We start from the raw sequence: 14,881 nt of genomic DNA, 5'->3' as shown, positions 1-14,881 counted from the left end.
AAAGGTAATTAAAGCCAAGAAATGAGCACAAAGTAAGTGTGTAATTTGGTCTCTTTTTTTTCCCTGGAAACTATTTCTGGAGTCAGAAGGAAATTTTTAAATTGTGCTTTGAGCTATATTATTAGAACACCAGCCCCGCCTTTTGATAATCCAGAAATAGAGGAGCAGGACTTGTCGTTTCTCCTTTGCTAAAACCAGCCAGCTTCCAAGTGCAGCCTTCCTGCTCATACTTAAGGATAGTTAAAAATAGACCGAAAGCTGAATAGTTGAGCAAGGGGAAAGAAAAGATCTGAGCGATGACTTACAAATTTGATGTAATCAGATTAAAGGGCGTTTGCATCATCAGCTCTTTGTGCCATAATGTTAGGGCAGAAAGAGCTTTTGCTGTTGTGTGACAGGACTCAAGTACACCTTTTAGTTATCGTGACTCTTCATGCAGAATCACCATCAATGCAGTCCATCAGAGATGGGAAACAGAGGATTTAAGTAAAAATAGTCTCTGTTCCTCTTCCGTTTTTTTTTCTTTTGCTTGAGTGGCAAAACAGCCTATTTACTATCTTATGCACACTCTCTCCCTAATGTACACAACAGATGTTTCATTTGATCACGTGGACACGTTTAATCTAACTGTTTGCGGAGTTCCTTGTAATGTTGAAATAATCAAAAGTCGGACTGTTTTGGCAGTAAACCAAGGTGGAAATCACCTCTCCCCGACTCTCATTTCTTTGCACTTCTGCCTGCGTTTTCTCACACTCACAGCAACCTCACAGTCACTCTATGAACACTTTGATCCCGAGATGCTCTGCAAAAAAACTCCTATATAAATATGCAAACCTCCCTCTGTCACAGCAGCAGCATCAGCCATCAGACTGCCAGCTGAAGGGCTCCCTCTGATACTGTCCTTACCTGCAGTCCTCAGTAGACATCAATGAACTGCAAACAGATTATGATGGATTACTTGTTTAACTTTTTTGTGTCTGTTGTATTTATGAGTGTTTAGATGTTAAATGTACTGTGTGTGTCTGTGGTGATTTATGTGTTTGTTACTGTATTTATGCAAAAGATGAAACTTTAACAATTTGATAATAGTCCATTTACATTCATTCCTGAAGACTTTCCTTTGTAACATTAAGGAATCTTAATGAATTCCTTCATTAACATCAGGAATTAATTAAGATTCATAGTTATTAAGGGAAGATTTAAATGAGTTAGGATGTTTCATTTTATGGCATGACAGTATGAGAATCTATAATGTTAAAATATATGCACATATATGCATAGCTTTTTTTGATCCTCTTTAATTCTGCCTTCTTACTAAAGATGAAATTCTCAAATAAAGGTCAGCTTAATCTAATAGTTTGTTGTAATTTCCATTTTAATAGTAATAAAAAAAAATTTTTTAACATTCAAATTTAACCGATCCTAGACCTTTTTCTTTTTAACTTTCAGAAAGCTTCTGCTGCAGACTATTTGCCAGTGATCACAGCCTCCATATGTGGTAACAGATGAAACCTGTCTTATTTAAACCTCTAACTAGCACCTGGTGTTCCTTTTTTTGCGTTTGAAGTGCGAGGTGTGACCATGCCAAGATTTACAGAGCTCTCTGAAAGCTTTAGGAAAAAGTACCAATGAAAGAATCTTTCCAGCCTAAATAAAATCGCCTTTTAGGAGGCAACTTGAGACCAAGACTAGGAGATGGAAACATTCCCAGGATTTATTCTGCAAGTAACTCTGCAGCTGTAGGTGGTAGAAGTTTATGTGTGCCAATAGGAAACACTGCATGTTGTTGAAGTAATACACTAGACACATTAAGGCAGCCTCAGAAAAAGGATCACGTGTCAATTGTGAGCCACGGTGGTGGAACTGTTATGGTTCAGAGCCACATTCTGCACCAAGGAGATAATCATGTTTCATTGATTTATATTTGAAAAAATTGTTTGACTCTGTTGAAATATGGAGGCAGAATAACAGCGTTAAAGAAGATGGTAGTCCTAGGTTGACAGCACGTTCTCCAAGGTGAGACTTAATAATAAAAGAAAAGAGCGATGGGTTGTATAATAATGTTGAGGAATATGAAGAGTTGAATAAGTTTGACTTTAAAATTATTCAACATCTTTTTAATGTAGAATATGTGGCATTTATTGGTTGGCAATTAACTCAAGGAGGATCAAATGCTTCTGGTACAAATTTGTTAAAAACTTCCTGGATCAAAAGTTCACATTTTATGAACTTTCCATCTTCATGGAAATTAGAGAAAATAATGCATTTTTTCTCTTGATTTTCTTTTGTCTTCGAATTAAGTAAACTTATTTGCAAGAAAAAAGATTTTCAGGGTAACATTTTTGTCATTCTCATCCTGTCGAATGCCATCTTTTTCCGTCTCCTCCTTCTGCTCAGTCCTTCCTCTCTCGTGAACCTCTTCTCATCGTCCCTTTTCTCCTCCTGCGTTTTCTCAAAGATCATCAGTAACATGGAGGCTCCGGTGACAAACGGCCCCAGCGGTGGAGGCAACACAGCCAACGGCCCGACCACCAACAGCCGTGGCTGCCCCTCGCCCATGCAGACCGGTCCGACAAACGACGACAGCAAGACGAACCTCATAGTGAACTACCTGCCCCAGAACATGACCCAGGAGGAGTTCCGCAGCCTGTTCGGCAGCATCGGCGAAATCGAGTCCTGCAAGCTAGTTCGCGATAAGATCACAGGTATGAAAGGAGTCCTGGCTGCATCACACATGATGGAGAATTGTTTTATTTATGCTTATAGATTTATAAGTAATAGAAAATCACCAGGCAATTTGGGAATTTTTCTACCAAGTCTTAAAAACATAAAAACTATATGTTTGATACGACTAATTCACAGACATGCTTAAACTGAAGTAGAAGACAAATTATGCCACTGTAGTTAGATGTTTAGTTATACATTAAGAAGAGAACAAGTTATTATTAACGCCGAGTTTGTTTATAGGTACATGACTATTTTGCCGTATTAAAGGTTGTCTGTGTGAATGCATTGTTTATAATATAACCTTGTGCCGATAGAAAGAGGGTCATTTATTTAGTTAAGCTCATTCAGAATACATGAAGATTCAGTAAAAATACATCTGCTCAGATGGTAAGAAGTCTTGAAGTGAAGAAGAAATTACTATTGTAACTGCAAGTATTTGAGGTAGTTAGCATTGGATGCATTTACTTTATTCATGTTTGTTGCCAGCTATTGTCACAAGTGGAGCCTTAATAGAGTAAAACAAGAAAAAAATCTGCTGCGATAGATTGCAATATATTAGTTTCTCAGCATAAACAATGGGACAAGCCAGTTTTAAAGTTACTTTTGAACATGTTTGTACTGTTGAAGTGCTATTTTGTGCTTTTTGATGTGCTTGATCTCTGCATTTTATGTGCAGTAAACGTATATAACCAAAATATTAATTGAATTAACTTACGGCTGCACTCGAAATAATTCCAGCAGGTAAAAAATTTACTTGCAACACATATAAACTTTTTAATTGCCTTCACTCAAATACATTTTGAACATCCATGACAAATAAAGCCACTGAGAGGTTTATTATCACTGTACAAAAACTAAGGAGAAAGTTATTTTAGTGTCGAAGCATTTTTGGTCGTGAAGTAAACATTTGAATTTGTAAAGGACATGTAAGCCTGGCTGCAAAACATACATGTAGTTGTAAAATCACAGCTTTGTTGTAAGGATTTGACCAACTTGCACCAGAGAGAAGGAACTCCAACTCAAACGGATTAGAAGAGATTCAACGATTCCTCGAAATGTCTTGATTTTGCAATAGAAACATAATTTTTATGCCAACCTGCAGATTTTCTTTTCAACTAAAGCCACAAAATCAGGCTGTTTAAACACCCATTTAACAAACTCTTCCTCTTTAACATCAGGCATCAGTAAAGCAATAACATTTTGATGGTTTCAAAGTGATCCATGACATGATCGCTGGAACAGACAGACCAGATCCCAAGGTTCCGATAAATATCCAGTGTCATAATGCCGGAGCCACCATGCATAACAATGCACTCGGGCTTGAATTCAGTTTTTATGTGTCATCTGATAAACTGTCTGTACGTCCTCGACCACAAAAATAACCTCTTCTTTCATCGATCCATAAAACGTTGCATCATTTTTCCTGCAATCAGTGTGTTCTCTGCCGCCACTCATTTTTCTTAAGCAATGTAGCTTCGCAGATGCTTTTTATCAAAAGCTTGTCTTCACATATGTATTGTTTAATTGTTACAGTACTCACCGTAGACATTCGTCAGTCATCTCGGAGCTGATAATGCACACTCTGTAATTCATTAGAAGGATAGTTTTCCTTCGTTTCCCCATTTTTTCTGGTCTAACCCATCACTTTCTGCACTGCTGGTTTTGTTTTTCGCTCTCCATTCATATTTTTACTGATGGCATGTTGTATCTGATCAATGTCTGGAGTAAGGGATAAGGTACACGGCAGGCATATTTCTATAACATCATTCATACAGAAGGAAATTCAAAGAGCTTTACAGGACATCAAAGGGAAGGCGGAAAGAAAATCATAAGAAAAGCATAAGCGTAAAAGGACCACATCTGACTAATGAACCAAACAGTTCATTAGTCAGTTTGTTTGATCAAAAGCTTTTGTAAGCAAACATGTTTTCAACCGTGATTCAGAGGAAACGGCACTTTTAACACATCTCAAGTTTTCAGGGGGTTTGTTGTCAAGTTGAGGAATACCAAAACTAAAAACTGCTTTGTCTCATTTAGTTCTGATCCCTGGAACAGAGCAAGCAGATCTCTGAAGACCTGAGGCTTCTGACTGGTTTAAACTTGACAAGCAACTCCAACATGTACTTTGACCCATTTCTTTATACCAACAGCAGAATGTTATATCTATTCCTTGATAAACAAGGAGAGGTTTACAGAGAACTGCACTATAACCATCATGTACAACATTTTCTGCCTTATAAGGGTCAGTTATTAGACAACTTCTCATTCTCATTACATGTTTCTTTCACAGAATGAATGACCTCATTGTTTTCCATCATTACTGCCACTATTTTGCATAATAATTAGTATTTAATAATGCTTCAGTTGTCCAGAAACAGCAGCTTGCATCTTTATATTCCTCCACTTACCACCATGTTACTGGCCATGTAAAAATCTAATTTCTACCAATGGTCATGATTGATCTGGTTGGTGATTTTGGATTGCTTTTATTTTGAACAGAGCTATATATGGACAAACACCTTTGGTGAAATGAAAGAAGGAAAGTTAACCAGAAGGTGATTTTGTTGGTTAAAGTCCATCTGAGGCTGAAGAGTTGCACTTTTAGTCTAAAGTATTCACTGGACTGAATCCTATTCTTTTTTTTTTAAGTCAAAGACATTTTCCTAAAGTTATTGCCTTTCAAACAGTATAAATTTGTACGAAAACAGAAGTATTATAACGGTTACTTGGTTGGAGAGTGATGAATATTTTCTTTTTTTTAACAAAAACCTTATCGCTGATCACATCGGTTGAGGAAAAGGTAAGTAAGAAGCCGCATTTGTTTAAGGTGTGTGTTAACAAAAAAAATTCTGTTACTCAAGAAATCAAACATCACACGGCCTGACTGGGCTCGTGTGCGAGCCTCACAGTTTGGGCGTTAGAGAAGATTCATTTTAAGTGATGCGCACGGCGTCCTTGTCCTCAGCGTGTTGAAGCATGGCGACTCAGCCGTGCAGCAAAGTGCCACATGTTCTCCAGAGGTGTTTAAATTAAGCAGCACTTTGCGGTGCTAATCACGGCTGTAATCTGGGCGTAGTGGCTGTGTGGGTGGCCATGCGGCAGATGGATCTTTGGTGGGTGTGGAGGAGGGAAGCGGAGGGTGGCGCAGCTCCCTGATAATGCTCCATAATGGCTTTCATTTTAGATCCTACTTACTGACACTCTACTCCTGATAATCTCATTAAAGAGCACCAGGCAGGCAGGCAAGATCACCAAGCCATGGGATGGCAAGCAGGCACTCATAGTAGGGAGAAGAAGAAGAAAAAAAAAAAACCACACACCCATGCATAGATACTTGTGTGAGCTAAATCATTAAATTTGATTTCCTCTTAACTAAAAGTCCAACAGAAATGACAGGTTGACTGTTAAACCGGGGATTGCTGCAGGCCGAACACTGCTGCCTCCTCCTGGGCTCTCGCTCTTTGAAGCATATTTCTGCAGCTCCACGGCTCCTCTTTAAGACCATCTTCCTCTTATGCCGTAATGGGTCACAAAATGGAGCCTGAGAGTCAGATACGTCAGGATAATGGTGGATGTTGTGTGCAAAAATAACCCCGGGATACCACATGCTATCATCATCGCTATCACCGCGGTCTCTCTCCACCTGGTTCTTTTCTTCCTCCCGCCCCTCTTCCCTCGCTTCAAGTGTGATTTGCCAAGCAGGCGCAGCGAGGCACCGAGCGAGCGGCAGATACTTGGAGAGAGTTTGAGAAACGTCGAGCATCGCTGTAAATTTGCTCTGCTCGTAAATGGGGACTGAGAGGAATGAGGATCTTTGTTCGCTCACTTCTTAGCTGTTTATGGTGCTTCTCTGCTCTGCACTACAAGGACTATGTGATGACTTAGCATCGACGCAAAAGTGTTATAAATAAATCCTGCTCTCCCTCTGTTTCCCCCTGCGGTGTATGCCTGTTTTGCTCTCCCATGGGTGCAATTTTCCCGTGCAAACTTTTAGGCTAACAAAGCACTGATTCCTTCCAGCAGGGAACGCCAAGAGGCTTCATGCTCTCTAACAGTCATCCAAATCATTAACAGACTAAGCCAGGTTTGGGAGAGGGAGGGTGGTAAGTCTAAAGAGATCTCTCTTCTTTTTTTTTCAGGCTGAAGCGTACATTAGAAGCCTTTCCTCATCTATCATTAAAATGTGCAAATGAATGTGAGGAAGATCGACATTTAGAGTCTTTCTTTTAAAATTTCTGAGTGTGTCAAGATTTAAAGAGGAGAGTATTTTTCTTGCTATGTTGAATCTTTACGGTTAGGGATTTCAGTAGCTCCAAATTATTCATACTGGTGGGAATTAGAACACCCGTCTTCTTTCATATTCTGTTATTCTGAGTGAAAAGTACAGAGCTGCTTTTTAGTTGTCAGAAAAATTCACAAAAATATTCACAAAAGCACTTTGATGCAAATTTTCTAACTATTAGTAAGAGCGGTTCTACTTCAGTGTCAGCTTTAGTATTTAAAACGTGATCAGGCGCACTTCGAGCAAACGATAATTGGCATGTGTTTCTCTGCACCTCTGTTTTTCCAGCTGTGTTTGAGTCCTGACTAACCTGCTGACAAGGTGTTAGCACTTGAACTTCTCAGAGGTATGCGAGACAGACAGGTCCTCAGCATCCTCGCCGCTTCCTGTGGACTTGCTCTTGTCAAATCCAATGACGCCAGGATGGCGTGAGGCTCAGGCAAGTGCTGGCAGGCGTAGACACTTCAGCTTTGTCTGTCACCCTGGCTGACTTCAGCCAGCAGAAGAGCCACCCCTGGGTGTCTTTCTTGTTCCCTGCACGACTGCCTGCTCACCTACCTTCATGCCTGCTTACGCAACTGCTTCTGCCTGGTGCTCTCATAAAACGCCAGGGACATGCAGGTTAATCTTTTATTTAAAGCAAGCTTACTGCAAATCCACACAAAAACACACACCTGCACACAGGCCCTGGGTTTCCACCTGTTCATGCCTTGTCTGCCTCTGTGCTTGTGAAGGGGACGCAGTGGTGCCTTGAAAATGAATTGCAGCCCCTTGAACATTTTCACTTTTTTAAGATGTTGGAGTCTGTATGGCACAACTGCAAACATACCAAGACATGACTGTCCAACTACACTGACAGACTGGCTATAGCCACTCGGGAGGAGCTGCAGCAATCTACAGCTCAGATAGGAAAATGTCTTGATTTTGCAACTAGTCGGAGACTTCATAAATCTGAATATAAATACACAGCGCTGTGAATTTCCAAAGTTTTCCTACCTCGACTTGTAAATGTACTTTTATCACAGCAGCAACAGCTTTTGGAATTTGCGAGCTAAAATATTCCCCCTTACAGCACTTTGCATACGTATTCCCCTCCATCTGTCTTTAAATCGTAGGAAAAGTAAATCAAATAAATGATGACGGATAAATAACCACTCTGAGACCTAAATCCAAGTGATACCTCATTTAGACACAAGTTAAAAACCTTTTTCAACACTTGAGAGAAATTCATGTGGACCTTGTACTGAATCAGCACTGCCAAACATCTACATATGCCAGTGCACACAGAAATTGAATTGACTGATCCTTGTCAGCAAGTCATTTCACGGGATAATTTTCCTGCATCAGCTGCATTTCTGCAGAAGAAAAGAACACATTTGTTTTCATAATGATGTGGAGAAGAAAATAACTTTTTTTTTTTTTTTACGCTGAAGTGAGGATTGACTGCTTCGATGGGGCAGCAGTTTGGGTAAGGGGAGCTTATAGTTTTATGGCCAGCTGGTTTTTTGCATTCCAGCATCTTGTTGATTATTACCGGAGCAGTGAGCCCGGCAAAATTACAATAGCGATGGCCTTTTTCTTCCTGCTCATGTCACCCTTATGTTCCTCAGGTAATGGCACTTACAAAGCTTCTGCATCAAAGCCTGCATTTATTCTGTTTGTGCAGTTGAAGTAATTCTTATTTCTACATCAAACCCTGTAAGGAAATCATCTAAAAGCCCGCTGTTTGAAGTCCTTTTGTGCACGCTAGTCACCTTCCATGTGTTGGTTTTATACAGGGAATCTGGGGAACTGATGCAAATTATAGTGACAACGTAGCAAGCCAAGCAGATGTTGGCTATGAAAAATAGATGGAGAGTGATGTCAGATGTGGAGTAGTTCAAGCTGGAGCACCTCTGACAGACAGCAGCTTCACTTTTTCATGAAAGCCTCTCTGGATACATCCTTACATGAGGGCAGGTAAAACCTTTATTCATTTAACGTGGGCGCAAACTGCTTCCAACACATACTGTTCTAGTCACGGTTTTTATTTTTACATTTTGCCATGTTACAACCACAAACTTCAATGTGTTTTATTGTGATTGTATGTGTTGGACCAAAGCGAAAAACATAATTGCGAAGTAGAAGGAAGGAGTTTCATAAGCATCTGAAAAATATGGCGTGTATTTAACGGTAGCAACCATTAGTACCCCAAAATAAAATTCTGTCAAACTGTGGGAATTTAATCTGTTCATAAAATCAGCTGTTCAGTAAAGGCCAAATATGTCTGTTAGAGAACTGGATTCACGTCTAGTAAACACACCCAAAGGGTCAGAAAGAAAATTATTCAAAGGTTGAAAGCATGATGAGGTTATTCCCCAAAAATGGATAGAGTGTGGCAAACTACCAAGAGAGAGGGGTATCCAAACAAGACCAGCCAAGGAGAATTTTAAATGAAACAGAGGAACATGCAGCGATCTGTAACCATTACAGATTCACACCACAAATCCAGTCTCTATGCAAGGGCATAAAGAAGAACACCAAAGCATTTGGAAACAATTTGAAGTTTGATTCGATTCATCTTCCGTATATAGCAAATGCATAAGAGAAGAAGGTCTGGTCAGTTAAACAAAAGTGAACCATGACTACATGCAAAATGCCATGTTTCTTGGGAAACTACCACTGGTAGTAGTTTTCTGAAAACACCATCTTTACTGGAAAATATGGTCAGCATCATGTTGTTACGATGCTGTTCTTCAGCAGGGACAATTAGACTAGTCAGTGTTGATGGACTGATAGAGAGAAATAGAGGAAGAAAATCTGTGAGAGGTTAGTCAGTCAGTCAGTTAGTTAGTTATAATGGCCAAAATTGAGACTTTGTGGCAAGACTTGAAAATTGCTGTTTATAGTAACTGCAGAAATTTGAGTGTCTGAATATGTAAAACTGGTGAAAACAGAAAACCTGCAGCTGTAATTGCAGTCTGACCAAATGCTTGAAGACACGTGTGCAGAATGTTTTTAAGATTTTTATCTGTGAAATATTAATGTTTGCGGTTGTAACATGACAAAATGTTCAGTGGGTATGAGTACTAAGGCGCTGCAGTTTGCTTTGCCCAAACTGAATATGAAGGTTTGACCTTCATTAGTTTTTGTTGTGGAATCGTTTTCGAAGTGAAACATATCTCGTTTTGATCTACAACAACATAGCAGTGGAGGTAACATTCACTACATTATCCTTTCACAGATCCGCAGCTCTGTTTTGGTACATCAAAAATTAATATTCACGTCGTGATCACGAGCGAAGCAGAGCGTGTTCATGCTTAGAGTTAAAATCTGAGCCATTTCCCCCCAACATTACCTCTTAAACAGCTATCTGATATTTTTCCCAGGAGCTACAAACTGTTACAAACTGCTGTTAATCCTTGCTGAAATCATGCTGTGTGAGATCTAGTTTGGTGTTTATATCCCACATACAGACTGCATTTATCTGAGCCTGAAAATAGGCTGAAGGCTGAAGACAGTGTGAACAAAGCTGACATGGAAAGAGATGAAAAAAGGATTTGACATCTCCAAAGCCAGGTATTAAGAGAGCTGACAGGCTCAGAGGTGCATGCACAAGCAGGCAGACACACATTAAAGTTTCAGAGTCCCGAGAATGTCCTGTCTCCCCTCTCAGCGCCCTCCCTCCTTCAGTTTCCCTTCCCCGCTTTATCTTTATGCCGAGAACTGGCCGTCCTGAGCTTGCCTGGCTGCACCGTTTCTCTTGTGACCCTCACGTCAGACAGCCTCTGTCCCCTTTCATTTCACTCCGAATGGCCTTTACATGGAGCACAGGGGTTGCAACTGTCCCCTGTGCTGGCCCCGGACCTAAAGGCAGAGAGAGCCTCCAGGCTGGTTCCCCGCCCTCTCACCTTTCACTTTTTAAATTTATTTTATGCAAGCGGGTGGAAAAGCCAGAGTGTTGCCTGAATTGGGTAAAGGGACTCAGAGGGGACCCAGGCTGGTTCAGGATGTTATAATTCTCTGTCCTGACATAACAGGGTTATCCACGACTCAAAGGGGGGCTCCTCTGTCTGGTGTGTGAGCTTGCCTTCCTCCTTTTTCTCAGCTACACTGCTAAACAACAAGCCCACACACTGCAGGCTGCCATCCACTGGCCCCGAGGCTCTGGGAGCCACCGTGAGGGGGTGGCTTACATGCGCGCGCGTGTGTGTGCGTGTTTGTCCCTGAGCTCCTACGTGGGCAAGTGTGTGTCTGTGTTGGTGGAAGCAGGGCCTTGGGAACTGAAAGTGGGAGCCTCCTGACTGCAACAGTGGCTGCTACCTTGGCAACCCAGGAGGAAAAGATGTGTTGAATGAGTGAGTGGGAGAGGGATCTACAGTAGATGCATGTGCGGGGGATGCGGTTCTGTTTATGAATTTAGTTATTTAAATGGGCTCAATACATGCATGCCACATGGATGCTCTTACTGTACTGCTGGTATTGGAGGCCCCACAGTCTTTTGTTCTCTTTGTGTTTAGTCCCTCTTCCCATTTCTCATGAGGTTGAGAGTCTTTGAGGCAAGTGAGATGGGGCTTGACATAAAGTTGGTGACAGGGTACCTTTTTAAATCTTGAAGACCTTCATGGCATCAGAAATAGCTCTACCTGGAGTTGCTGTAGCTCCTAAGGGGAAATCATGAAATGTAAGCAATGCGACAGATAAAAACTTTTTTTGTCTAATCTAAAATTTTGTAGCAATTCAGCTAGATATTCTGTTACATTGAAACAGTGCTGGTCTTCATTAGATGCTTTTGCATCATTTGCTCATAGCTCTCTTGATCTGTGCACACTGCAGCTCCTCTGTGCCGTTTTCAACTGCGTTTCTTTCTCTGACCTCTGAGTGACAGGAAATTCAGCTGCTGACAGCACATGGGAATCAATGGGAAACTGAAATAGATAGCCCGTAAAGATCCCGTCTCACAAATTGATTTTTTTATTATTTTTTTTATATTTATACATTTTTAAACATCTTTACAGATTCATGCAGGGACTGTGTTGCATTTCTTATTTTTATGAAAGCCCAAAATGAATCATTTAAATACAATTTGAACACAACGGCACTGCAAATTGCCTCTCCCACCTACATGGAACTGCAGCGCCATACAATACCTGTTTTTACTGCAGCGTCTACAGTTCAAATGAACTTTTTTTTTATTAATAGCTGCACAATTGTAGGGAGCGTTATTAGGAACAATAGAGTGCAGCAAGGTACACTGTAAAATAGGTTCTCGCAGCCATGTGTTTCATTTGGTAGCTCCCACTTTAGATCAAAGGGAGTATAGTGTGTTGCCTGATGATAGCATGAGATGGAGATGCTTTCATGTCTGCAGTTCATGGCTCTTAGTCACATAATACAACAAAAGGCAAAAAAAAAATAAAATGACAGCCAATAAGCGCTTGAATCTCTTTTTTTGCATAAGATTGTATGCCATACAGTACACGGCGTCATAAAAATGTTATTTGTATAAAACTTGATTGAATACCCACGTAGCTCTGCGTGTATCTACTTATGCCGGTCGTATAAAGATATAGGATTTTTTTCAAAGTTGCGTTAGTGTTTATTTACTCCCTCCTACCTACTGTATATGAATGTGTGTATACACAGACGGGAACTGGGGGGGAAAAAATGAAATTACATATTGGTGCCAGCAGGCAGGACACCAGCTCAAAGTACACTCATTTTCTCATCTCGCACATTGGGCATCCTGCTGCTCCTCAGGAAACAAATAATGGCTTAGTCATAACTCCTCGCCAACACACCAAAGAGCTTCTCACTAGAAATAGCAGTGATTTTTACCACTGAAAAACATGCCCACCTCCCTTTACAATTTACGTCCAATTGCACAAAAGGTCTGCCAGAGGAGTGGAGCTTAGCCCCCACCTCTTTACTCCTCCAGCCCCTCGTGGTTAGTCTCTCAGTGAAGGCGGACATGTGCCACTCTGTGATAAAGCACTGCAGCTCTGTTGCGGTATCTGAACTGCACACACACTATCATTAACAACCTACAGTACGCTCAGGGATTATATACTTCACATGGTCCGTTTGAGAACCTCTGTACCATTGGTGCATTTATGTATTTACATCTAAAACTTTTCCCCCATAAAAAACAGCTTTTTTTTACTGCCAAGCGAGTTCGTCACCAGTGCTGTAAATGATGCTCATAAAGGGCTAACAAATCAAAAACAAGTCACTATCTCACCTCATTAAAAAGCCATTTTCAAGAGCAAGGCTTCATTCGAGTCCTACCATTCAGCTGATGATTAAAATATATAACTTAATGTATCTGTTCAGCTAATTGATTAGCACGAGGATGGTTTTCTTTTAGCTAAAATCCCATTAAAGGCTATATATTAAGGCTTTTCATTAGCTGCTTCACGCTGCCTCAGATGCAGCCATAATTTCTGTAATTATAAAATATCGGTGTGGTTCTTATCTTTTACAATTATACCATTTTCAAAGAATTAAATTTCACCAAACAGACTGGATATGCAAGTTTCCTACAGTGAATTTAGCATGTAGTGGGAGACAGAAGGACTCTGGCTAAAATAACATCACTGATGGACATCGTTTCTCAGTTCATGCATGACGTTGATGCTGAACTGGAGAGCTCTGTCTGTGACAGATTGCTGCATCACAAATGCACAAAGGATCACAGTAGCGTAGATCCTTCCTCCCAGCAGCTGTTACTCTATTAGCATTACAACCAAATCAATGTATTTACATCCCTGCTGTCTTTAGCACAGCACCGTTTCGCTCACTTTTAAATAACATTTCTGCTGTTACTGCACATCTGTTTTTCTGTACTGCACTCGTATACTATATTGTAAACAGTTTTTAGTTTTCAATGTGTGATACACATGCTCGAGTAATTCTTCTCAGTTGCACATCCCATGTTTTTATTTCTAATAACTGCACAATAGTTTTTAAGTGGTATATTCTTGTAGAATGTATTATTATTATGGTTAATTTTGTATTTTTTATGTATATTCTCAACACCTTTTGATCTATTTGTGTGAATCTGCGCATCTTTCTGCCACTGTTGCATCTGAATTTCCATATTTGGGGACAATGAAGGCCATTTCTTCTTCGAAATTGACTCTAGCTGCAGCTTTTGTTCCGTGCTTCTGGTCTACAGTGGTCAGTGTCCATCAAAAATAGTCTACGGAAAAGGCAACAGTGAACCGGCAGCATTGTAATGGCTATCCAAGGAATATTCATGTGCATGGGGAATAAAAGCTGGCCCGCCTGGTCTGATATATAGACATAGACAACCTAGATTAGCTCAAATTGATGAAGAATTTCTGACAGATAGGTGTCAGACTGCATCAGAGTTTGTTGCAATCAGCTTAAAATGACAATGTTTCCTGGGCTGAAACAGACTAAACATTTAAAGGCTGCGCTGACGACTCTGGTCCTCAGAGACCATTGTACTTTCAATTTTAACCATGTCCCTGTTGTCACAGAGCTGGAGAAGGTTTAGTGTCAACAGTGCAATTTTAAATGGTTCCTTGCACCTTCTTTAGTAGATGTGCGAATGTGTGTACATCTGCCACTGTTGTTGTACCATCTCCCACTCATTCATGTGAATGCAGATTGTCTGCCAGTGGACCCCTACTGTGAGCCACGGGCAGGAAGTGTTGGATGTAGGCTGGTCTGAAGCTTTAGGCAGATGTTTCCCTCCGTCTTTACTTTAAGCCAGCCAGCCCAGCTCCCCACCCTGGTCTTTTCAGCTCTACAGGGTGTTAAACTTCCAGGGGAAGGAATAAATCCTCATCTACTATTCCCATTCATAAAACATACAGGCATAAATAAAGCATATATGCCAGTATCATTTACATGTCACTACCGAGT

At 40.6% G+C, this 14,881-nt stretch overlaps 1 protein-coding gene across 2 annotated transcripts in view; it reads left to right on the top strand.

Moving 5' to 3' along the window:
* Positions 1–14,881, top strand: part of elavl4 (ELAV like neuron-specific RNA binding protein 4) — a 92,314-nt gene that overhangs the window by 39,013 nt on the left and 38,420 nt on the right. For both annotated transcript variants that reach the window (XM_008407865.3, XM_008407863.3), the window contains exon 4: positions 2,459–2,705. In XM_008407865.3, the coding sequence (XP_008406087.1) occupies positions 2,459–2,705 (247 nt within the window). The remainder of the gene's footprint in view (positions 1–2,458; positions 2,706–14,881) is intronic.

This window comes from Poecilia reticulata, chromosome 4 (genome assembly GCF_904066995.2).
Source record: "Poecilia reticulata chromosome 4, P_reticulata-male-v2, whole genome shotgun sequence".
Classification (NCBI taxonomy): Eukaryota; Metazoa; Chordata; class Actinopteri; order Cyprinodontiformes; family Poeciliidae; genus Poecilia; species Poecilia reticulata.
This window is presented reverse-complemented; position numbering and strand designations above follow the sequence as displayed.